The 26806-nt window shown below is 40.7% G+C and overlaps 1 protein-coding gene across 2 annotated transcripts in view; it reads right to left on the reverse strand.

The window, feature by feature from the left end:
- Positions 1-4671: 4671 nt before the first annotated feature.
- The window catches only part of PKHD1 (PKHD1 ciliary IPT domain containing fibrocystin/polyductin), a 261123-nt gene continuing 238988 nt past the window's right edge, over positions 4672-26806 (reverse strand). Inside the window, exons 61-66 of one of the 2 annotated variants that reach the window (XM_080584577.1) lie at positions 23307-23433; positions 21400-21487; positions 16090-16197; positions 12134-12289; positions 10607-10741; positions 4672-6609 (exon numbers count right to left, since the gene is read on the reverse strand). In XM_080584577.1, the coding sequence (XP_080440703.1) occupies positions 6254-6609; positions 10607-10741; positions 12134-12289; positions 16090-16197; positions 21400-21487; positions 23307-23433 (970 nt within the window). In that variant the 3' untranslated portion in view covers positions 4672-6253. The remainder of the gene's footprint in view (positions 6610-10606; positions 10742-12133; positions 12290-16089; positions 16198-21399; positions 21488-23306; positions 23434-26806) is intronic. The other variant, XM_080584576.1, reaches the window with a different exon arrangement.

The following is a 26806-nucleotide window of genomic DNA, read 5'->3' on the forward strand; positions in this document are numbered from 1 at the left end:
GATGAGGAATATGCTGGACATCTAGAAAAACAGGATGAGTAATCATTACTCCCTATTCATCATGTAACAAAACACGGAAAATATCAGGCAGTACATTTAAAAGAAAAGCTGAAATAACTTTTTTTTTTTTTTTTTTTACATACCATTTATGGATAATTCAGAGTAACACAGTAACACGAAATTCAGGCTACACTTTCAGAACATGTTCTGGGGCGATAGGTCCATCCAATGGCCTTTTGTAACAACCACCAGTCCCAGAAGTCTCTTCTTGCTTAAGGTCAAATCCAGGGAGGGTTCATTTCATATTTCCCTTTGTTTTCCCTGTTCTTCCCCAAGTATCCAACACCAGCAGCTCCCAGTATGTGTGTCTGGTCTGATTCAACATGAAAAATATTCAGATGTTTGCCCCATTTATATGCCACAGTCTTGGTTCATAACTGCAAATTGAGACAGATTCATCTGTAATAGGGACTAATTTTTCATTTATCTTACAATGTGAGGAAAAAAGCTCTGAATTGAAACATCTGAGACAAAACTGACAAGATGTTATGAGAGTATTTTAGGAGAACGTTATTTACTGCGCTGGAAACCAAGAGAAAGGATCAAAAGCTCAGACAGAGTCAGATTTTGCCTTCACACAATTTTCCATTTTGTTTCGGCTTCTTTTTGCCAAAATTTTCACCTTGAGCATAAAGCTAAGGACAAAATGAGTAACTTTATACATATTTTTTGTATAATTTAATATATATATATATATTTATTATAATAAGTACATACATATAATGTATGCATGAATTTATATATATTACCAATTTGGAAGTGTTGTGTTCTTTTTTTTTTCTTCTTCTTCCCTACTCTTTTTCTCCTCCCTATTGGTCTGAATCCGGAAAATAAATAAATGAAATGAAATGAAATGAAATGAAATGAAATGAAATGAAATAAAATAAAATAAAATAAAATAAAATAAAATAAAATAAAATAAAATAAAATAAAATAATAATAAAAAGGAGGAAGGGAAAAAAAAAAAGAAGAAGAAGTAAAGAAAAAGAAACCAAAAGCAGAGGGTAAATGTCTCTCTAAACATCCCTCCTTCAAAACATATTTAAATTTCCAGTTTTTCTACTCCTTTTATATCCAGAGAAATCACCGTACCAAGGGCCCTTGCCAGTGTGTTCTGAAACCTTGGAATGATCCTGAAGAGTATCTGGATTTTGCTCTTGCCATCACCTTTTTAATGTTTGATCTTTATAACAAATAGTCACTCAACATTTCCTACATTTTGGTAGGGATTTTCCTGTCAGTACAAATCTGGAATCTGTTCACATCTTGGCACAAGCATAATGGCTGCAAAAAATTAACTCAAAAAGTTCTATTAATCTGTATATCTGTGAGCACCCATAATTACCCTTGAAGTACTGCATCACACAGTATTCCTGACAAAGCAAAGCTTTTCTATCGCACTTCCTTCTCCAGTGGATATTTTGTTCGTGTAATTCCACTCTCAATAAGGCTTTTCTTTGCAGAATCAGTACCTCAGAGAAAAGCCTTCTGACTGGACACTTCCCTCTTGTATTTGCCATTTATACCTCTTATGCTATAGAAATAACTGCCAAAAAAAAAAAAGGGGGGGGGGGGGGCTGGGAGTTATACCATATAGAGATGATGAAAGGGTTTATAATCTCATTGCTGTTATTTGGTTTCTCTCTCTCTCTCTCTCTCTCTCCTTTTTTTTTTTTTTTTTTAAATTTTGTCTTAGGCACACAATTCCTTCAACCTAGACTGTAATTAATTTTACTACATCACCAGTTATCTCCGCTCCCTAACCAGCCTTGTCATTTTAATTTTTCACAGGCTTTCTTTTCTTCTATCCATGTGCCTGCTCCTGTATCTTTGTGAAGTCTCATCAACCCTGGCCAAAAGCTTTAGGCAAATTTGTCTGTAATGCACTCCTCTACTCCAGACATAGGAGAAAAAAATACCACTTCCTTAAAGGGGGGGAGAAGGGGAGAAAATTTTGACCACAGTATTGTCTAGGAATTCCAAAAAACAGGTTAAAAATAAGGCATCCTTACAGCTGCAGGCTTATATAGAACAATAAAGTTCAAGTGCTATTGAAGACGGGACTATAAAAAAAGGTGTCAAGCAGAGAATGTAGACACCAAAAACACAGCAAATTCAATGAAATTGTTGTCATTGGCTGCAGCAGAGCCAAACTCCAAATTTCACTGACATTTGAAATGATTGTCAAGAAAGAGATCCATCCTTGGAGGATGGTTCTGCACAGACAGATGCAGTCCTTGTAATATTTGTTTTGCTTGCACTTTGAAGGCTTCACTGAGATTCGTTGTGGGGAGGTCAGTACCTTGCCAGGCCTTCTCTAGTAGATTTTGTGAAAGAGCTCAGTGTCCCTTGCAGAGTTCACTTCAATGTGGGCCGCGCTAGAGCATCAGTCTTCACCATGACATGCCTATAGGCTGCTTTGAAAAGCGAGCTGAAATCCTGCTCCTGCCTTTTTATGTCTTCCCAAAAGATGGACTATGACAGCATAAAACAGTGAGCTCCTTTCATCTGAATCCCCTGCAGCTGGGCCAGAAGTCTGTCATAACCTCAAATCTATCAAGGTTCCCCATTCCCTCATGGGTGACCCACATGTCGCGCTGTGGGTTTTCCATCTGGCTCCCTCCACCACTTCCCTACCCTACCCTGCCTTCACACTGCTTTTTAGAATGTATAACATCTCCTTATCAAGGGGTATTTGGATGTTCAAACTTACCCATAAAACATCCATGCAACAGATCACCAAAAGTTCTGATGGTTCAAAGCTGTAATATGCAGGCGTCCCACAAGCCGAGGTGGTATTCTAACTACTGTAAAACAAAGTTTTTGGCTTTGGACATGAAATGTGTGCTCTCTTTCTCCTCACCCAGGACATCCTGGGGCAGCTTGGGTATGTCTGTCCTTCTAACCATGTGTTTCCTGGAAGAGCAAGAGCTCGTTTTATCTTTGCCTCTCCAGGTGGCAACATTTTCAAAATAAGTCTGCATCTGCATCATCCACAGAGGAGCAGGATCCCATTTCATCCAGGTGCTGTTGCTATCAGTCTAAAAACAGTAAGTGAAGTCTAAATTATTTTTAGAAAAGATGTAACCTCACTTTAACCACGTTCTTCAACCACTAGATGGTTATAAACATCATCTTTATCTCTAATCACCACAATGATTTCTTTCCCACACACAACACAAGAGCCCTTCAATTTCTTACTTATTCAGGGCTCACTTCATGTTTGTACTGAATTCTCATCATGTTTTCTTCACTTTCTCCCCACTTCATTCCCATGCTCCACCACCCCCTCAATTAATGCACAGCAGTGTGGGAAATCAAGATCAACAATGCTGCAGTTAAAGATTTTTTAGCCCTGCTTATTTCATTAGAGGTCTAGACATGCAAGACATTACTTATTCTGTAAATAAAGTATGGATAAATGCTAGGATTATGAATTAAAGGATTAATTAAAGCCCTTAACTGTTTCCAATATGTCTGATTTTTTTTTCCAAAAAGAAGCTCTATTGTATATTTTTGCATATCATTTACATTCAGTATTATTTGCATGTAATTTGCATAAAGCCTGACACTTCTAATTATATATTATTTGCTTTCACACTTCTTGGATGTGATAGAGTAACTTACCAGAACTAGAACTACTTAAGGAGAGTGGAGTTTAGGGGCTGGGGGAGTCTTATTTCTGCAGAGAGGAAAGGATCTCCTACCATATGAAAGTAAATCTGGGTATCAGCTGTGAAGGAAATGAAGGGTCTCTAAATCATTTCAACAAGCCTGGACATCTCTTCAAGATACACCCTCTAATACTTATAAACTCAATATAGCGCAGGGTCCAATGCTGGTGAATCTACTTGTGATGACCTGACATGGACTACACTGCATTAGTAGAGCAGCTTTCTTCCAGTGGAGACATCAGGGAGAGGCCATAATCATTTATGGATCTAGAAGATCCCAAAATGTGAATAAAGTGAGAGTTGTCTCTCTGAATCTAGATGGAACTAAAGCAAAAGCTGGCAGACAAATCAGCTCTTCCTTTCAGTTCAGTTGGTTCAATTATTTCTTCTTTGATCAGAACCAAACAGCAACAGAGGTACTCTCCCAGAAACAGAGGCACTCTCCATTCTTTCATCTAAGGCCTTCTTGAACCATCACATTGTGAAGGAAGAACAAGAGGGGAAGGCATTATATATTCTTTTATGGCTAACTTCAGACCTGCATCCACTAGAGCTTGCAGGATGAGGTTCATCTAACCAATGTGTGTGTCATAAATGCCTTTATCTGAACTCCATCGTAAACTGGAGGTTCTCTGGGGGCCAAAATCATCTCATTCTAAAGCAGGAATATAAATTAAATCAAAAAGTCCTCATATAATTGAGCCACAGAATATCAAACGAACCTATACTGACCGTTTCTTATATGCAGGCACCTATAAGAAAAATGACTGTAGGCTATTGCCAATCAGTGATATTTCATGGGGAACAGCTGACAACCAGATCCTACTTCTTGGCAACACAGCTAATATGTAGCCTTTCCAGATACAGAGGCAGAAGAGGAGACATCATTTTAACAGGATTTTAAATCCTGTGCTTCTCATACAGGATTCACTTACATTAGCTGGGAAGTGTGGATGGGATCATATAAGTGCATTGGTCATTATGGCTGTGCTTGCACTAATGGGCTAAAGATGATGAGAATCAGGGATAAAGCACTATTGTTTCATTATCCAGCCTGATCCAACTGGCTCTTACCCACAAAAAGCTCAGACACAGCACAGTTTGGGAGTTCGTATGGGTGAAGAGCATCCTCAATGAGTATAAATGAAGCTATTACATAGCAGGGTCAGATAACCGTAGCAGGGTCAGATAACAGAAGCCAGACTGTTTTCTATATCACCATAGATTTAATCTGTTTTCTCGTTAAATTTCTGCACACTGTTCACAACATAAGCAACAGGCTTATCTACAGCTTCACTCTTCAGCTCAGGCCCAGGGTGCATGTACATACTTTACAACTTTGGCAGCTAATGACAGTTTGTGCAATGGCCAGGATGATAATTGCTACACACATTGGGGCTCTCTTAGGGCTTACAGTCTAGAATGAGACATTTCTGCCTACAGAACTGAGTAGCTCACCAACCAGCACTGGCATCTTAGCTCCTTCAGCTTGAAGCCTGGTTTGTTTTCAAATCAAGATTTCTCACCTTCTCTTCCACAGCTGATCTGACCAGAAACTTAATCTTCCTACACCAGTATTTTTCCTGCAGAGGAGTATAAAATTTATCTTGTGCCACTGGGGCACCTTGTAACCAAGAACTTTATGGTACAGAGAGGGTATAATACAGTTCCTCATCTTCCAGCTCAGTTAAGCAAAGCAGGGAGGAATCCTCCGAGCAGCTGAAGTACATCAGTATTGTTATTATCACTCATAAACAGTAGTGTTCATAACAAGACGGTGATTTAAAGGTATTAGAAAACAATGATATGGTGGAGGTCTAACTCAGCAAAACACTTTAATTTCGAAACAAAACAAAACAAAAATTCTTAAGCACAGATTTAACTAGGGAAGCATGGAAGCACTTGCTCATGAAATGGAAGTTGAATACATGTTTATTTGGTTTTGCTCAGGAAAAGGAAAAGGTTTACACACATACTGAAGATCTTGGAAAGGGAAGATCAGAAGAAATGGGGAAATTCTTATACATATATGTATGTATGTATATGTACATGCACACACATACCAATCAGCATTGCTCTAGCCTCTAAGACAACTCTGATGTTAGCACATTAAATAGCATCAGGGTGCAGGTACAGAAATTCCAATATATGCAGTTGAATTGCTAGGCTAATTAATCCCTGAAAGCTTTTGGCCAGACCCAGCTAGCACTCCTCCCAGCAAGTCTTAGAGAGAGTTAATAGAGGTATGAGAAGCCAAAGACTGTTCTCAACAGGTTGCGTCGTCACACCTGCTTGTTTTGGAAGCTAAGACAATTTAGTAGCATAGACATGGCCAAAGTCTCCCTGTTGCCTCAGAGCCAGGTCACAAGTTTAGTTGTACATGCACAGCACAACAGTTTGTTTCCCTGATCGAATATGGGTGTTTCTCTGACGGTGGAGACAAAAAACTCAACTTCGCATTGACTGGAGGCCAGGCAAAGCTTGCTTTTTCAGTAGTCCACCACTTGACATGACTTCTATTATACTTCTGCTGCTGTTTCCGTGACAATCTGCTCCCTGACATCATTCTGAGGTTTGGGCATCGTATCCAACCCCTCTCTTTCCTCATTGTAACCACCTGAAGGCTGGGGCACATCTTTCTGGGCAGGGCACACCTGGACCGTTGGCTGCTGAAGTTCCTGAGAGTCACCAAGAGATGTTCCTCTACATTGCTGTTGGTGACTGTCACTTTTCCTGGCTGCAGAAAAGATGTCTCTGTTACTTGTCTTACGCTGGAGTGTGTTCATCTTTCTCACTGTCTTAGCTTCATAGGGCTGCAGGCTCATCTCCTTCAGTTGTACTGCAGCATGTCCTACTGCTCTGGTTTCTTCCATTGCTGTAAAAGCAAAACTTGTTTGAGTTTTACAATAATTTTACGACTCTAGTTTCACGTTCCTTACCCCTCCATTCCTTTACTGCATGTTAAAGACATTAATGAAAAAGTAGTTATTCTATAGAAAATTATTTTAACTGGCCACAGATTTAATTTTGGCAAAAATAAGTTTTGAAAACCCAATAACCATAAGCTGCTTCCAGCAAAAAATACAGCAAACAAAACAGCTGCTTTGTTCTTACTGATAAACAAATAGCTTCCATGGCATTTGCTGATGTTTATCAAATGTTCCAATAAATGATTAATAATTAAGTGTATAGAATACAGCTGATTAATAAGCTATATATTGCTAACACTGAAAATCATTTTAATACTACACATCTATAAAACTTATCAACCCTCTACAAATAAAGCTATAATATAAAGGAGAACTTTTAATTTCCAACATTTCAATCCTACTCAGGGCAGAGCCTGTAATCTGCAATGTTGTTTAAAAATTATGTTGAAAAAATCATTCAGTCGTTGAAAAAGCAAAATATATACTATACATATTTCATGTGTAAATACAAAATGCTTACATCCAAATAATCTAATTCCTAATAATGGAAATCCATTGGAAAGTTCTTGGTAAATTTTCAGTAGTCACATATTTCTGCAAATAACAGTTTTTCTTATTATTATTGCCTTAATATTGTGTCATTGGCTCCTTTAAAGTACAAGTTGCATACATCACTAGCTTCAACTTCCTTCTTTGTACATATAAACAGGATGTTGATCATCTACACCAAAGCTTTACGCTATTTTGTGGTATGTATTCCCACCCTCTTCATCTTCAAAGGTGACATTTTCAACTCTGAAAATAGGACTCATCAAACAAGTTTGAGTTATTGGAGGAGGCTAAAAGTTTTCTGGACATGAGCAGTTTCAAAGATGAAGTATTGACTTGGGATTTGTAGGACAAGAGTAATGGGAAATAATTCTTAGAGATCAGGATGTGTTGCAGTACCAGGCACTATAACTAAAATGGATGATATCCTGTGTTTCCACCAGTAACTTGAAACTTGAAATCAAAATTAATTCAAATGGAATTTGTACACAGTAGAAACAATGACAAACTGGTAGACAGGAAGGAGGAGATGGTCTGAGCAACCTAGGAACAAAGGATGAGGACCATTTTTGGTGAGTGGGAGACCCTCTTCAGGTAAAAAACAATGATTTCTGGGCAGTGGTGGGAAAGGAGTTTGGGATAAAGGTCACTTAAGTACAGTAACCAAAGGATTCGTGAGATCTTTTGGTGGTAGAGGAGGAGTGAATGGTGTTCGGGAACTAATTTTATTTTTGCAATAACACAAACCAGACATCAAAATCAAGTCTGAATAAAGTATAGGGTACACCCAGAGAGTAGTCATGCCCTGGAACAAGCTCCACAGGGCAGTGATCATGGCACCAAGACTGCCAGAGTTCAAGAAGAGTTTGGGCAATGCTTTGAGACATAGGGTCTGATTTTGGATGGTCCTGTGCGGAGCCAGGAGTTGAACACAATGGTCCTTGTGGGTCCCTTCACACTCAGGATATTCTGTGCTTCTATAATTCTATACATGAATAAATAAATAAATAAATAAAAGAGTCAGAAGAATTTCAAATTGCCAGGACTAGTTTAGATTCAAAGAAGGGCTTCAATTTGAACCTAATGATCATGTATTTTCACCGAGAGAAAAATAAAAATAAAACCTAGAAGTCATACTAAAGTGACACTCAATATAAGAAATGAATCACAGAATCATGGAATCAGAGTATCATAGAATCTCAGAATGGTTTGCATCGTAAGGGAACATAAAGATCATCCAGTCTACCTTACCTGCCATGGCAGGGACATCTTTCACTAGATCAGGGTGCCCAAAGCCCCATCCAACCTGACTTTGATCACTTCCAGCAATGGGGCATAGATTAGGCCTCAAAACTGCAAAAATAAGCTATTAAATGCAAACTAGTGTAGGATACAACTTTCCTATGATGAAAGTGAAAAACCACCAGAATAAAGTACAAAAAGAAGCAATATGCCCCTCCACCTCCAGGTGCCTTCCTGTTAGCCATACATTAGTCAATCAAAAGTTATTTAATTCAAGACCAAGATCATAATGTGAAGCTGAAGAGATTTTTTTGTTACACCACAGTCAGACAGAGTAATACCTTGATCCCTTCCCCCCTGAAATGCCACATATCTATGCATACAGCTTTCTTCCTCATCTCCATCCTCAGCTACTTCTGAGACAACTACCTCCATTGGTCTTTGCATTGTATAAGCAACTACCAGAGAAACCCTGCCTTGCAAGACTTACTGTGGTGATTAATAATTAAGATTCCAAAAACTTAATTGTATTAGAAATGTGGGATTTCTTATGGGGGGAACAACTGTAAAGCAGAAATGAAACAAAAAGACTTCAGCTTTGATTTCCTCTCTCTCTCCAAAACCAACAGCACTTTAAATAAGGGGAAATCAAACATTAGACATTTCCAAGTCATATGTATTAAATTCACTTAAGATATTGTTATCCTTGTTTAGATTTGAACATATCGGGGAATCTTTTTGTCTTGCAACTATTCCTAAAAGACTTTAAGTGACTGGATTGCCTTTTTCTGACAAAAAAAAAAAATCTTTCCATGAATTATTTACACGATGGCTCCAATCAATGCTGTACCTGTCAGCCTCCCCAGCCAAAATGAAAGTTCACTATGTAAAGGTGCCAAGGGAGAATGGCAGCCTCCCACTGCGAGTTTATAGACAGAACTAAGTCAGCACGCATTATGTGTCAGAGCCGACATCAGACAGAATCAGATCCTTTGATCTCAGACCTCCACAGGAAGCTTAGATCTCAGACAAATTAGATAAAAAATGAATTTATAGCAGATACGTGTCCTAAGGCACACAGCTGAATGCTGTGTTTTGGAGGAGTACAGCAAATATAAAAACACATAAACTGCAGAATTTCCTCTCTCCTTCTCTCTCTCCCTCTGCTTTTGTGATGGATGCTAATTAAAACGAGATAAAACTCCAGCTCGCCTCTTCCTGCCTCTTATGTAATCCATAGACTTCAGGAAGGAGGAGAAAAATGAAATTCCCAATACAGAGTAAATGGGTGGTTCAGCAGGGTTATCTGAATGCTCTTAGATCTGTGCAGTTGGCAGGTGAGACCAGAAAAAGCCACGACAGAATAACCACTCCAGGAACGTTTCACGCTTGCAGAGAGGGAAGCCAGTGCTTTATGCTGCCAGCCACACACCCCTGAGGCTGTCTGCGTTTCAGTGACCTCAGAAGTTGTGTTTGATCAGCAGAGGATGAAAAGACAAGTCTTGAGGAGGTGGGTGGAAGATGGGTGTTTGCGGCAGCGATGTTAGGAAACAAAGGGGGACAACAAATGGGGGCCATGGAGCCAATCTGGGATGCTAGCTTGGACTCACTGCTGGGAAAGCATGGCATGAAGGTCCATGAGAAGGAACTACAAGAGGTGGAGGTTACTGAGAAGTGTACAAAGGAGTCCTGCGTGGTTTTTCCAGCACAGCAGCATACTCCAGTACAGTCCTCCCCACCTTGCAAGCTTGTCCGGAGCTTTTTGAGCTCCACATAGTGGCTATCTCTGTTATCACTTTAGCTCCTGGACACCTGGCAGGGGGAGACCTTGTTGCTGCATGTGTAGTGGGGAGCAGAAATGCCAGTCCCCGTCCAAGAGCACTGGATGAAATCATGGATTCATTGAGCTCAAGGGGGGTTATGCTGCTGCCCTCAGTGGAGCTAGGATTTCACACAATATGTCTGCAAGGAGATAAAATGAGAAGTAGACTAACACCAGGGAGAACGAAGAGGAGGTAACAAAGTAATAGCCCTTCGGAGAAGAGCCATGTCACTGACCCAATACAAACCTTTAGTTTGAAGAGAATTAAACCAACCCTTTTGACGTCCAACTCTTTAAAAATCAGAATTATTCTCAAACTACAGTCTCACCTCTTGCTACAGGCACACCCCTTTCATTCTCTCCTGGATTGTGGCAAGGCTGGATGTGAGGTGCATGAGGCTGTGCTTGCTTCTGGGGTGCCTTGGTACTGGCTTGTGGTATATCAGCCTGTTTAGTCCTCATTTCTGTAATGAAGCATATCAGTCACATCACTACCAATGCATCCTCAGCTCAACAGCAATTATTAATTCAAGCAACAATTTATTGCTGGTGAATTAGCAAGATAATCTAGAAGTATTTTTTCTGCCCCAAAGCAGAGAGAGTTGTTTTATGATCATGTCTTATGTTTTGCTATTTGGGAACCTACCTGTTCAGGTAAAATCTTTCCTTGTGTTGTCACCATATTCAATAATATTAGAAATTCAGACCTCAGTGCAACTGGTGTTCATGATGTAATTTAGCAGAAAGAATCTTCAGCTTGGATTTGCAAAGTTATTTGGAAGCAAAAATCTGGTGAAATTAGCGAGGTTTGGAAAACAATGGGAAATAGGTGTCTAAAATAATGTATTATCTGAGAGCTTCGTTGGCTCCTCAGCTGTCTTCCCTGTACACTTGGCTAGGTCACAACTTCAGTTAGCACATCTGGAAGGCCAAATTATTGGTAATTTTCAACATATCCAGAAATTTAAGATGACTGGGAATCGAGCCATTGAACATTTGCAGTCATGTGCATTTGTCTTCAGTTCTTCCCTTTATGCCTTCTGTATTGGGAAAGCCTCTTATATTTGTTTTAATGTCAATACCAGAACCCAGCAATCTTAAGGCAAATTAATAGAGCTGTGGATTTGCTTAGGGGAAGATCTCCAGAGAAGCTACAGCCCTCCCATTACCACTTTGACACATGTGATGTTGATAATGTGGTGTGGGATGTGAGCACGGCTCTGCCACTGCCTCTAGGGCATTCACAGTGCAGGTGTCTCTGATCCTGGGTAAGCACCATGGCTTTGCATTAACATCACTGTGGCAATGTTTTGTTATGTCACCCTTTATCAGGAAAATGCAGCAGCTTTTCTTTGTTTCTCAGTTCTCTATCTCCACTATAGAAATCTGATTTTCATTGTGTTTCACATACAGTTAGAACTTTTTCCAGCCAGGACTCAGTCATCTTCTATAGGCACAAAACTGTATAATCCTGAACTATGAACCATACTGCTAATTAATGAACTCTGCAGAGCTTTCTCTGAGTGTCATTGTATACCTGAACAACTCAAAAAATAAAAATTAAGATGCAAAAGCTCATGAGACAAACAGAAGAAATAAGTTAAAGGGTTATGAGAATAGCAGGCTGGAGAGATATGTAACTAGACAAACCTATTCTGAGTCGTATCCAAAGCCAGAAGATGTTAGGAAAAAGAAAGCAACTAGGCTATATTCATGTAAAAGTCATGAATAGTGTTAAAAATTCTGCCAAGTTTGCCTTGCCATTGCAGCTAAATCTTCTTGTAGCCACCCAAGAGATTTGCCAAATGAAAGAGGGAATCCACAAGTATAAATTTTTGTGGACGTTTCCAACTTACTGTTGCTTTTGCTCTTCTTGAACCAGCAGAACACAAGAGTGAGGACGAATGCAGAAGCTACTGCACTCAGCAAGACAACAAGTATCAAGCTGGCCTTCTCTCCCATGGGCACAGGGAAGACGGTAAATGGCTGAGACAGTACAGTGAACTTAGCTCCTGAGAATTTAAAGCAGTCAGAATTTATTACAAAAGTAAGGACACTCATTCCACAACGAAAACACTAGGCTATAGACTTTTGACAGTGATGCTGCTGTAAAAATGCATTGAGGAACAGTCCAGATGTCCTTCCATCCCCACATCCAACATTAGCCAACAACATTTATTTAGAAATGGGTATGAGGACAAGACAAATATTTAACAACATTTCTTCAATGTATGTCTCAAACATTCAGTGCATCCTGAAGCAGAGTCAGTCTTTGTATTTAACAGTCCTTAGTATTTCTTCCATGAGTTTGTACAGTCGACTACCAAGCCTAGAAAATATGTTCACAAGGAACCTGTTTCTGAGACAAAACAGATCAAGTTCATGCAGAGAATGTGCACATTCTGTCTAGCAAGACAGGGAAGCTGGTTGCAGTGAGAAAGGTACTAAGTCATGCGCAATTTTTGCAAGCTATACATCACTTATTTAAATTAAGTTGTGGGAATTTTAGAAACATTGACTAGCATTAAGCTGAGTCAGAAAACTGCTGGTGAACATGTTTATATTTTTCACCATGTTGACATTGAGCAAATATAAACAAAAAGTTTCAGTGTCATTGCTGTTAGCATGATAACACTTAGTCTTTGGAAGCATACAAGATTTGGGTAATGCTCTTTACCCAGAGATCCTACAGTTTTCTGTAAATGAAATCAGAATCAAAGCAGCCGCTACTCAAAATTTCCGTGGTCAAGAGTTCATTGGGTCTCAGCATCTGAGCTTCAAAGACTGCAATATGCTTAACACTGCTGCCTCCAAAATCAGAAATATATAGGTGTTTGGATCCCCCATAAATTTGTTTATTCCAGTACTTTCAACAGTACTGGTGCATGAGCTAAGGCGTGAGAAATTAATGTAAAAACTTCAGCTGTGAAGAAATTCTTTGGCATATATGTATCTGGGCTGATTCTCCCCAGAAATATCCACACAGAGTCTGGGCTTAGCACGGGTCCTGGACAACTTCCAAAGACATTTTGAACAGAGATGTGTTTGGGAAGAGCAGGATTTTAATAAAACTTATCATGGTACTCACTATAGACCAATTTGAAGGATGTGGATTTTCATATCAGCCTATTACCTACGTTATTACAAGACTCATTATCAGTCCAAACCTCACAATTTTAATAATTTCAATGGGAATATATTTCTTTTACTTGTTTGAGTTCCAATTTTAATAAAAATCTAAAAACCTTCTTCATCAATTCATTAAAAATATGAGAAGCACTGTCAGATGAAGGTTTGCAGACTAGGGTAAGTAGCTGTAAGTACTTTTATATTAAACTAATTAGCTTTGTGTCAATATTGTCCACCCGAACAAAGCAGAGATTCGTCAGAACAACATGGGAAGCATGTTCCAATTGGGAAAAATTTGCCTGCAGATACAAGCATATATGAACTTCAATTGAGAGGAAAGAAGCAATCTCACAGGTATCAAGGACTCTACACAGACAGGTTCTTAAAGGTTGCATTTCACACTAATAGTCTGCAAGTAGACTGCTATTGGTTTAAATGGAAAGTGGATGGATCAAGCCCATTGGGATCCATATCACTTAAGTGAATATTACTGGAAAATGAGGAGCAAGACTATGCAGCAGTACTATGAATAGCCCACTCTCCCCAGGAACTACCACTAAACCACTTGGGATTATTGCTTTCAGCATCATCGGCATCTTTTGTGCTGTCTCCAGATCGCATGAGCCTGAATAACTATGCCAGAAAGCTATTCATGAAAATGTGTCCCAAACTTCTATTGTTTGATTGATTAATTTTTGTTTGTCTCAAATGATAAGCAAATATCTTCAGTAAGATTCTGGCAGTATAAAACTCTTTATTCTGACTCCAGCATGGTTCCCCATTACAAATGAGCAAAGGGGATTGCTTGTTTGCTGTGTACTTTTACAACTCATATTAAAAGTGTACAATGCTCTGATTTATGCAGGCGATACCTACAGAAATGCATCAGCTGTATGCATTGCTGTCTTTAAACACCTCTTTGCAACACTCTTTCTGGCTAAATATTTCATAAAAGGGATTTCTATTTGACCTTTGTTCAGAGGGGAGAAGATTTTGTGACTCCCCCGAAATAGCTTTCAAAAGACATTTCATTAAGCTGCACTTTCCACTAAAGCATCTGATCCTGTGAGGTGCTGACTTTCCATCTGCTCTCACTGAAGTGAAGGCAATGGGAGCCGTGGGTGTTCGGCAGCATCCACCCCAAAGTAGACATATGTTCCCCCTCTAAAGGCCCACCTCTGAGTATTCCCTGCACCACAATTCTCCTTTTGCAGAGCCATGGGAAGCACTCAGTGCTGATTAGCCACTTGGGACTGGGAGGAGCAAAGGTTTCTAAAATAAAATATCTGGATCTTAATTTAATCCCAGGATAGGAAAGGATTTCTTGTGTTATAAATCTGTACTGTGTTACACATTATCATCCATAAGCATATAAAGCTCCATCCAAAAGCAACTGATCCGTTCTCACTATTCCTATCTAGTAAGATAGGCTGTTCAGAGCAATGCACTCTAAATGTTAGTGATATTCTACTTTTTTGTTCAGATTTTCTCATTAGTCACTTCCACGTGGTCACTTCAACCATCTGATGTACTTGCCCTTTTCTTTTTTTTTTCTAGCTTAACCAAGCTATACTATATTAGAGTTTTCTCATTAAAAAAATGCTGATTCCTACCTTCATTCTTCTCTGTACCTATTCTTTTTTGAGATGATTTCTGAATATGGGTAAACAAAATTATCTTAGTATTTCAAGGCCTCATCAGGTCTGTATGCAGTGGCACACACACCTCCTCACCTCTCCTGGAGAAATTTTATCCATCCCTCTTGGTTTCTTTCTACCTAGTAGGTTTCAGGTTATACTTATATATATATATGTAATACCAGAACAGAAGCTTTACGCATGGGCTTACAACACCTATACCTTAATTTGTTTTTTAACTACATGCCAGAGAGCACATTCCTGCTTCTCAATGACTTGACAGGTGACCAGCGCTTTGACCCTTATATACATTCAGAGACAGATTTGTAGATAAATTCAGGCCCCAAAACAGTTGTGCAGGTGCTTGTTTCATGCAGATGCCCCCAGGCCTTTAACAGCCAGAGTTCAGGTATTGCCCAAGATGCCAACATCCCCCTCAGCTTGTATTTCTTAGGAGGTATAACCACAACTGACCCCTCAGCGTTATGGTGGCTCAGGAGGTCCCAATGTCACATCTGTAAACCGTCAGGGATGCTCTGAGCAGAGCCCAGTCCTGGAGGCGTGCTCTGAATGTGAATAACCTGCTGCACCCATAAAGATGGCCAGGTGCAGCCAAACGGTGGGTGAAAAGCAGTACAAAAAATAACTTCTTGAGCATAGATGGAAAATTACAGAACACAGGCAGGAAAAAGGGGACTCAATCTACAGGAAAAAAGTTTGCTCTGGCTGCTTAACCGGCCTACGTACCCGATTACTGTAGGAAAGTTCATAGGGAATCCAGGAAAAAGAGGTACCTCTCTCTGGCAATACTTCTCTGTTCTAACTCATCTTCATTTTGGGCATCTTAAATGAACAGTATAGCACTTACCCAGCTCACTTGCTGCTTGGATGATGCCAGCTTGGACATGTAGCAGAAGTCAGGCTATTTAGAGGTTTTGCATTGCTTGCCTCACTCAAGCAAATTTAACTTCCCTTTTTATAAATTCAGATCACCTGTAGTGTTTTGAGCTCATTTACAAAATCAACATTCAAAAAATAGATCCTACCTGGTGGTGATGTGACAGTAAATACAAGGTTCCAGTTTGTGCCTGAGCCAGACACAGCCAGACTGGAAAAGCTTGCACATCCATCTATGACCTGCACTTCAGTGATCCCTGCAGAGTAATACAAAAAAATGAATTGCAGTTAACAGCTTCCAGATAAGCATGACTTAAATCCCTCAGGAAAAATAAATAAATAAATAAATAAATAAATAAAAATAAAAATTGAGCAAACCAGGAGAGTCCTTGTGACTTGAAGGGGACTTGTGAAAACCTGACTTCAGTGTCCTTCCTAACTGTAAAGTTTTTGTCTCATCCCAGGAATTTCATATAGAGACAGATCTTCAGAGGTATTTGGACACCTAATCCCTCCTGAAGTGGAGTACCCTACCTTCTGAACCTTGGGTCATTAAGCTCATTGTGATAAGCTCTGTGCATGTCCATATCATGGCAGTGTAATCTGAATACAAACGCTAAGGCGATCAAGGAGGAGTAATGGGAGCTATGTAGACCTGTTTGAAAGTTCCACTTGCTCATCTTTTTGATTTAACTTGCATATTCTGTGACATCAACATCACCAGTATCAGGAGAGTATTAAAGATGACTAAGTATTTTTGTGTTAAAGGGATGGTCTCAAAGATCCAGCCACAGCAGCTAAGGAAAATAGCTGACTGTTTTAACCCTTTTCTTAACTGTAGATGTTTCACCTCATCATTTGGACATACTACACCCTGTCCTACTGTTAAAGCATTTTGAGCTTTCCTCCAACCCTGTCAGAAGCTTTGAAAAGGATTTGAAGAATGAAGAATGTCTGTGGTGATGACCCTGTTATCACACACAAGAGACTTTTAATTGGAAACCTAGCAGGCGAAATCTCCATGGGGAGCATTAAAATGAAACCCAGGAGAGAAATTCTTCATCCCTTTACCTCTTGTTCTAAGCTATAAGGGAATGTATTCTGACCCAGCATTTACACGTGCTATGGTTTTATTTTTGTAGGCTCTTTTTTGAAAATTTATAATTTACTTTGCAACTAGATCTCCATTTTATTGTGTGTATCTTTGAGTACCAGCCAAGTTCTGGCCCTTGAATAATGTTGACCAGGCCTGGGCTTCATTCAAGCTCTTGGAGTGAGAAGGGTAAAATCCTAAGGACTGACAAATTTTAAAATGTTAGTTCAGGTGGGGGTGAGAAGTCAGAACTTCCTTAAGATGCTGGACTCAATCCAGTGATCACAAACATAGACTTTTGCCTTCTCAGAGACAACATGTAATAACCATTTGCTTTGCAAAGCAGGTGGTTTGACATTTTATTGCTGTTAAGCAGAACAGGTGAAGGTACGTAAAGACTGAATGTGAGGAACGCATTTATACTCTTCCATCAGCACACCCAGGATATTGAACAACATGGAGAAGAAACAAACTTTGAGACTCCTTGCAATCACAAATTCATGGGAGTGCTCATCAGGTGGGGACAGGGCTTTTGATGGTAAACCAGACTGTAAGATTTTTTCCCATAACAATTTATGGAGTGTATGGAGTGGAGTCCCCCAGGGCTCAGTACTGGGGCCAGTTCTCTTTAATATCTTTATCGATGATCTGGATGAGGGGATCAAGTGCACCCTCAGTAAGTTTGCAGATGACGCCAAGTTAGGTGCATGTGTCGATCTGCTCGAGGGTAGGAAGGCTCTGCAGGAGGATCTGGATAGGCTGGGCTGATGGGCTGAGGCCAACTGTATGAGGTCCATCGAGGCCAAGTGCCAGGTCCTGCACCTGGGGCACAACAACCCCAAGCAGTGCTGCAGGCTGGGAGATGAGTGGTTAGAAAGCTGGCTGGCAGAGAAGGACCTGGGAGTACTGGTTGATAGCCAGCTGAATATGAGCCAGCAGTGTGCCCAGGTGGCCAAGAAGGCCAACAGCATCCTGGCTTGCATAAGAAGCAGTGTGGCCAGCAGGGCTAGGGAAGTGATTGTCCCCCTGTACTCGGCTCTGGTGAGGCCGCACCTCGAGCACTGTGTTCAGTTTTGGGCCCCTTGCTACAAGAAGGACATGGAGGTGCTCAAGCGAGTACAGAGGAGGGCAAAGAACCTGGTGAGGGGTCTGGAGAACAAGTCTTATGAAGAGCGGCTGAGGGAGCTGGGATTGTTCAGCCTGGAGAAGAGGAGGCTCAGGGGGGACCTTATCGCACTCTACAGGTACCTTAAAGGAGGCTGTAGCAAGCTGGGGGTTGGTCTATTCTCCCACGTGCCTGGTGACAGGACAAGGGGGAATGGGCTAAAGTTGCACCAGGGGAGGTTTAGGTTGGATATTAGGAAGAACTTCTTTACAGAAAGGGTTGTTAGGCATTGGAATGGGCTGCCCAGGGAAGTGGTTGAGTCACCATCCCTGGAGGTCTTTAAAAGACATTTAGATGTAGAGCTCAGTGATATGGTTTAGTGGAGGACTTGTTAGTGTTAGGTCAGAGGTTGGACTCAGTGATCTTGGAGGTCTCTTCCAACCTAGGTGATTCTGTGATTCTGTTTATCTTACACCACCTACCCTCTTCTGTTCCCAGAGCTTGCTATGGCACCCAGCTCTAGATGAGCTGAATTTTCCTGCTGTACTTTTATTAATGATTTTAGTGACATAAATTTGTGAAATGTCAAGGATATCTGCTATGAATATTTGGAAGCTTCTTTGCATGTCAAATGTATGTAGAGACTTATAAGTACAGTATTCCTTTACTTCCCTGGCCCTCAAACCTTTGTCCCATCTGCTCAGTGCTTCAGCAATGGTCCTCGATCAGTACTGGGCTGACTGCTAGTGTTCATTTTGGGCTATGAAAGCAGGGACAAGTGCCCAAATGGTCTTGGAATCACAGGGAAAATTAATGGCATTTATTTCAGAGATGCCTCCTACAAGGAGGACAGTGGCCTGAAGAGGAAATCTTTAGTTGTAACCATAGCACTGTGCTCCCCCACCTTGACCTGTATATTCATGATTGAAGGAAAAATGCAAGATCTTCTATTAGACAGCTAACTTAGCACTAAAGCATCACTACTGGTGGTCTGTGGGGTAATCCACAGAAAAAAAATTCTCCAGTCCTGCCTCTGTTTCTCTCCCACACTTAGTGCCTACAGCTGTATGTCAGGAACTAAACAGTGCCAGGATCTGTTCTGTGGCACTGAAGAACTAGCATATCCTGGCCAAACCTCTGGTCTGGAACTCTTACAGCCTCCAAATAGAGATGAGGCATGCAAACTGCCTACTGAGGTTTTTTATTTGCTATACTGACTTCTGAAGCATGGCCAGCGATTGCCAGAGAGGAGTCTTCAGGCAAAAGCATGCCACATTTTAATGATTTAGCAACAGAAATGATAAAGTTTCCCCTCTTTATGACCCAGTACTATTTAATTTACTAATATCCCAGTTAGTTTTGTGTACATATTTCTCCATTTGTGTACAGTGTCTAGCATACCAAACCCACAATTACATTGTGAGTCTCTGGGACCAGCTGTCATATATAAATAATCAGTAATTTATTCTGTGAAAAGGCCTGGAGGAAACAAGGGAATCTAGATTTCTCTAATTGCTCCATCCTGATCTTGGTTCTTCTATTTACCTATGCCACATAGGACCGCCTTTATGGTACTATCTGCCTTGACTACCAACACTTTTCTTGTCTCTCTGTAGCACCACTTTTATAGAGGGTCTTGTCAGCTGTGTCCAAATATTTCATAATTACCATTTCTAGTCTATGATGAAGCGTGGAATACTGTACTGTACTCCTCAACAGAGACTATCTCAGCTTTCGGGCACATATGCTTCAAAGCTCAGAATATTATAGATATATATGTGAGTCTTCACAAAGATCTCTCAGGCAAGCTGGTATTTAACGCAGAAGCAAGCTAATTTGGAGCTAAACTACTTTCCATGAGGCAGTTTGGCTGCTGTCAGATGAAGCAGCCTCAGTGTGCTAGACGGGACCCATTTCGATTAAATGCTGCTTTCATATGCTTCAAAAGACGAGTACAATAAGGACGTTTGTCAAAGGAAAAACTGCAGCAAACTATTACATGCAGAACATCTGCACCACGCACTTCATTCTTTGCTGGAGTTTATTGACTATTAATTTGATACATGTATCTTTTAAAGAATGTGAATTGCATTTTTCTGCAGTGACTTTTCTTTCTTTTTATTTCTTTCTCTCTTGCTGTGTCTCATTCCCTCCCTCCCTCCCTCCCTCCCTCCCTCCCTCCCTTCCTTCCTTCCTTCCTTCCTTCCTTCCTTCCTTCCTTCTTTCCACTAGTGGCCACTAGCTGAGTCAATAATTTGTGTCTCATCTAGACTCAAACTCCTAAACCTCTGAGGCATACCTCCCTGAGAAGGCATGAACAACAGAAAAGAACAAAGGACTTTCTAAACTGTAAACCTGGAGCTATGATGAGGTAGGAAGAACTTCATATTAACAGAAATGTGAACTGGACCCAAAGAATGAGAAGCTCTGACCTACAGTATGAGTGCCACTTAGCTTCTCCAAATGTGAACTTTTCAATCAAAGTTAACACACAAATGACCTTATTGCAAACAAAATGCTTTACCTATATTAGGAAACTTCACTTTTGACTGTGTGCACTGTTTGCTTACATTTAAAGACTTTAGTAATTAACATTATGATGCTCTATAATCAATTTCATTTCCATTTTCTAGTTTACAAGCATATGATCATCCACAGGTTTTCAGTTCAGTGCTATACTTAAACAACGATCTATATCTAAGCATGTTCATAGTCTCAATAACCTCAAGGGAAATACTCACATGCTTAGAGTTAATCATGAGTTCAGGTCTTCTGATAAATGAGGACCAGAAGGGAAACATTTAAATCCCTCATGAAAAACATTTTCACATTGAAGTATGCTAATTAAAAACAATAGTCAGTTGTTTGTGTCTGTACTTGGCCTGATCATTTGCTGGGACAAACAGATTGTCATTGACTCTAAGGAAATTACCCTAATTAACATTAGCTGAAAATCAGGTATTGGGATTTCTAATTCTCCAGTCTTTTCTTTTTTGATCTGAGACGCATCTTTTCAAGATAAACTACTAGATATACTCCCTTCAAGCTACCAGAGTACAAAAACACTTTATATAATCTTCTTTTTCTCTAGGATACAACCAGGAAGTTCACCAAACTTCAATACAACATTGTATTTTTTTTCGTGCAAAGACTAACTTTGAAACCCAATAATTTTCCAGGAGGATTTCACCATAAATTTATCACCATATTTTCCCCTAGTTGTTTTGCCTTAACTCCTGCTGTAAGAAAACATGTCCAAACCTTTTAGCACAGCCTCGGAGGAGCCCTTGAGGTGAGCAGATACGAGCCAGGGTTCTGAGGGAGGTCCCAGTTCTTCAACCCTTCGACCCTGGGAAGAATAAAAAAAAAATAGCAGGATTAAGATCTTGTCTCCAAACCAAGAGGGAAGAAAGTTCTGATGGCTTTAATAATTGTAATAATTTATTAATGCCCAGTGGGAGGGAAGTGTGCATCTACACCCTATGTGTTACAAACAATGCCAAACACCTCACCATAACTCACTATGGTGAACTTAAACTCAGAGGAACCAGTTCTGGCAACTTCAATCTGTTCCAATAGTCTGGCATGGTATGCTGCTTCACTGCAAGTAGCTAGGGTCACGTTCACACCACCTAAGAGAAGTAGTGAATTTTGACATCATCATAGCATCTAAGTTCACAGAATCACAGAATCTCAACATGGTTGAGATTGGAAGGGACCTCTGGAGGTCATCTGGCCCACCCTCCCTGCTCAGGCAGGGCTACCTGCAGCAGACTGCCCAGGACTACATCCAGGCCAACTTTTGAATACCTCCAAGGATGAGCATCTCAACGAATTCACGGAAAATGTGCAGATTCTGTCTGTTTAGTGAGAGTGAAAATTTAAATTCCTCATATGCTCAGTGAAAGAAACTACTTGTGATACCTAAATTACTCATCCCTAGTCAATGTGTAGAATCTAAATCACATAGATCTAGATACATGCAAAAATATTGGCTTTCATATATATATATATATATATATATATATTTAGGGAATTTTTAGTTCTCAAGTCTCACAAAAACATGTATGAAGAAGGTTTGGAAACTCAGAGGGGGATCCAAATGTCCAGATGTAGGCAGATGTTTGTGTGTCATTTCAGATAGCCAACGATGTCTGACATCCATCTGAGTCAGAAGATCTGATGTTTCTCTAGTAGAAAACTCTTAGATATCCACAGGAGCTGTAGGCCAAGTGGCATATTCCACAGCCCAAAGCACAAGATGGCTATTTGCAGAGAACTGAACACAAATAGAAAGAAGCTGAAAGTCTTGTGCCTCACAGATGTGAAACCTGCCTCATGGTTAATGGATATCCAGAGCTGGCTTTACTGTAAAATCATTTTGCATCCAGAAATAATGTCCACAAAGCTGTCCAAGCTTGGATTTGACACTACGCTTCAGGGTCATCACTGTAAAAATGTCATACCCAGGTCTAGTTACTCTGTGGGTATTATTTTGCCTATCCATCACAATGAGGATGAATCCACAATGCAAAATAACTGAAAAAGAGCAATGGGAGCATCAAAATATACAGAAAACAGAGGAAAATTGTGAAAATTGCTATGCAGATTTCGCCTGACTCTGGGACTGAACACGATCCAGCAGCTCACCAGGACTCATTGGACTTAGTCCACTGCTTCCAAGACTTGTGTTGGTACCTCTGGCATTGCTAAACTACATCACACAGATGTCCAAGCATGTTTTAAACAAGGTGTTCTCTGCACAGCACTGCTCTGCATGGTGCAGGCTTGCTTAGGCAAACCAGGATACTCCATCATACCCTGACTTTGCCAGCCTTCATGAATGTGTTGCTGTTCCTTCATTCCTCAATGATATCCTCTAAGCTTCAGGAGCAGAGTCAGAGAATTGCACATAATCAACTCTACAGGACAAATCTAACCGTCATGGGAAAAAGATGAAAAGTATGAATAGAGTCTAAAAATAGCTCCCAAAATACCAATGACTGCTTATTTAGAGACCTACCCTTTACCTCCTTTACCATATATATTTGTAGAACTATCCTATGACCTACATATAGGTTGGTCTCATAGCTTTTGGATTTTGCTCAGAGATGTCAAAATTGTACAAGGGTAATACAAGCCTCCATCCACAGAGGGGCAAATCCTACCTTCTTATCCAGGAAAATGATTTGCGGCTGTACAGGAAGCTGCTTTCCAATTTCTCCATCTGAGGGCTGCACCCGAACAGAGATGTTATAGGGTCTCACATACAGCCATGTTCCTGAGTGTTGTCTGCTTCCATTTTTTTCACATGTAAAGGAATGTAAATAAATAAATAAATAAATAGAAATTAGCGCTTCAAAAACACCCAGTGCTAATCCCAGAGGTAATTCACACCTTACCGATGCCTAGGAACTATACATTACTTTCTGTTCATGGGATTTTCTACTTTTCTAATGCAAGCAGTAATGCTCAGTGTGTGTTGTGAGTAGGAAGGAGCACTATACCAAAAAATTACTAATTTACCTTATGGTGGCACTTGGATTCCTTGGATGAAAGCAGCATGTATGGAGATGTGAAACAGGCATCACTCCAAGGAGACAGCAATACAAAACTAATGAAAGATCTCTTTGTTCCTATCCCCAGTTTACAAATAGGAAACTGAGAAATGAAAAAAATAAATGGCTTCTTATGTGATAGACAAGGATTTTATGGATTCAGTAATCCAATACCATGGCCCCCAAAGTCTCCATTCCAGAGCACTGATAATGGTGGAGGCAGCAAATGCTTCCTGTCCAGCAGAAAGATGAATTACAGTGAATATCTCTGATCTCCTCTAAAAACAGTTTCAGTTCCTCTACACAAGCACAGCACTTACAGGGCTTTAATGCATTTCTTCATCCCATCATTCCTGTGCTACCTCTCATTATCTGCGAAGTCTGCACGCCTATATATAGCAGTATACAGACACCCCATTGAAAGACATTGCTTTTTCAAGACTGAAATTTAAATTTGAGCATCCCAGGAGAGGGCTTTTGCATTTGAATACAGAATCAACATTTTATTCTGAGCCTAAATCATTTCATTCCCTCTCCTAGTGCTTTGTGTCATTTAGTATCTCTTTTACATATATATGTGTATATGTATATATGCTTCTAAGCTGCAATTGCAGTGAAGCAACTGGGGGTTTGATATTGTCTTGAAAGTAGGAAAGGTATTCATTCATCTCTAGCATTTGCTCAAAGGTGTTTACAAACAGAAGATACACAGAACATCAATTTCCTTTGGTTTAACTTAGGGTTTGATTTTGGTGGGGGGGAGGGAGGGGCAGTACTATGCATTACAAAGCAGAAATTGCTTACACTGCAGCTGATGAAAAATATTGGCCTGAAAAATGGACACTGGGAAGACCAAATAAAGACATAAGGACATCTGAAGTCTCATGACCTGGCTCAAGTATATAAAGAAAAACATTCAGGCATTCAGCTTTGTTCTTTTTTTTCTTTTTTGTCAGTGGAAAATTCAGAAAGACAATGATATATAGGAAATTCATGTCAAAGGCACCAAGGCTCATCTGTGCTCTTTTCTACCTCCTTCATAAATGTGCATTCAGCATTTTGACTTAAACTCACTCCAGGTATAACATCCCAAGCCACTCGTGACTATAGGACAGAGATTGGCACTTTCTGTAACCTCTCTGGCTCAGCCTGAGCCCAGACAAGTTCAGGTGAATCTTGGCATGGCATCTGTAAGCCAAAAATCAACTTTTCTCTTTCCAGCTTCTTTAAAACTGCCAACAGGAAAAAAAAAAAAAAAAAGTTGGCGTGAAATGCCCTGACTCCACGCCCCAGGCCCTACATAGGAATATAGTGCTCATCTTGCACTTAAAGGAAGCCTGCTGCAAAATCTGGTTGTAGGAATTAGACTTTCCCACCCTCTAGAGCAAGTAAAAACAAAATAAAATCATACAGACGTGGTTAAAAAAAAATAATAAATTAAAAATGTTTGTTTGCAGGTGATCTGAATCCAGCTAACACAGCACAGACCACGGTGTTTATGTTCCACATGGTCCAACTGGAGTCTTGCTGCGAGGAAGCCCCTGCCTCGGGGTGCAAGCCCTGCATGCAGCAAGTCACGCTCCTGCAAGTGAGTATCGGTGTGGAAGAGAGGAGCACCCTGCTGCTTTCCTGGCGATTTGTGCTGCGAGGATAATAGGCTTTCCTGGCACGGCTCTGCCACTGGGAGGTGGGAACGGGCGAGTGTGCCTGTGTCCTAGCAAAGGTGAAGCGAGGAAACTGGCCTTCCTCCCGGTGGGCACGAGGAGCATGCTGTTTTGTCGCTCCCCTCAAGCCTCGTGCTGGGAAGGAGCAGGCTGATCTGCAGTTCCCTGCTGGCAGAGCTCGGTGGGGAGCAGCTCAGTTGCTCAGTGGCTCGCAGCTCTAAAGGTGGCCACAGCAGGCAAGCAGGCACTGCTTGTCAGAAGGGCCAGCAGGGTCAGGCTCCCGGGAGTTTCACCATCAGGGCTGAGGTCTGTGGAAGATGCTGAGGCTGTGCGGGAAAGCAAGTGTCTGCTTTTAGTAGCAAGGAAGGTAGAGATCATAGGAATTAGAGGATCTGCTGCAGGTATCAAGGCATGATGGGCTGAGGGGCCGTCAAAAGGTCTGGATTAGGCCCAATAGCAAAGGCCAGCACAACTCCCAGGTGGTCTGGGAGCTAATACAGCCAGAGACTATTCTCACCAGGTAGTTTGAACAAGGCCACCCTGAAACGGTGTGTGAGAGAATTTAATTTTATGGACACAGGCTGATGCACCTGATCAACAGGACTTGGTGCCAAAGAACGATGCCTGGCATTTTTAATTTACTAATAAACATAGCCAATGAACTGAACTGAACTGCTGCCTGGGTATATCTGCAATGATAGCGTTGTGGTGTCAGTATACCCTTAGAAGGGGAAGAAGACTGGAAAGAATCTGGGAGGGGCAATAATATGTCAAAATGCATCATGTGGTAAAGCCAAAGAGGTGTTTATTTTGTTCTTGAGAAGCTAGTGAAGAAAACACAAGCAAAAGGAAGCTGCTGTAACAAAGACAAGAGACAGACTTGTGTAAGGCCAAGTAGGTGCGGATTCACTGGCCGGGATGTGAGGATTTTAGCATTTTGGGGGTGAGAAGTGGTTTCTGACATGGTGTGGTGATGAGGTTGGACATACATCAGGTGCCTGTGCCCTCCCACCTGGATGGCATCTTTCCACAAAGCCCCACGTTTCCCATGTTAGAGAGAGAAATCAAAGCTAAAGGAAATAATTGCCCTTGAGGTCAGATGCCGTGATGGCAGGGAGCTAACGAGAAGATCTAATAACGTGGAGACATATCAAGGGGGCCTAAGTTAATGGTGAACTCGGGTAAGAAAAGAGGAACTGCATTATGCTCTGTGAGCAAGGCTGGGTAAGAGGGATGTGCTTTTTATCTAATCATTTGGAGGGGTTCCCTTCATAAAGCAAAGATGCTTTAGGTAGAAGCTGGATATTTTGCGGCAGTTGAAAGTGTCGGGTAAGTTGTTCAGACTGAAAAAGTTCTGGGATTTTTTGTTTGTTTCTTTGTTTTTTTTGACCAACTTCTTTTGCCATTAGTCCACTGGGGCACTGCCACCATCAGAAATCCATTTGC

The sequence above is a fragment of the Anser brachyrhynchus genome, assembly GCF_964034855.1.
Source record: "Anser brachyrhynchus genome assembly, chromosome: 3".
Taxonomy (NCBI): Eukaryota; Metazoa; Chordata; class Aves; order Anseriformes; family Anatidae; genus Anser; species Anser brachyrhynchus.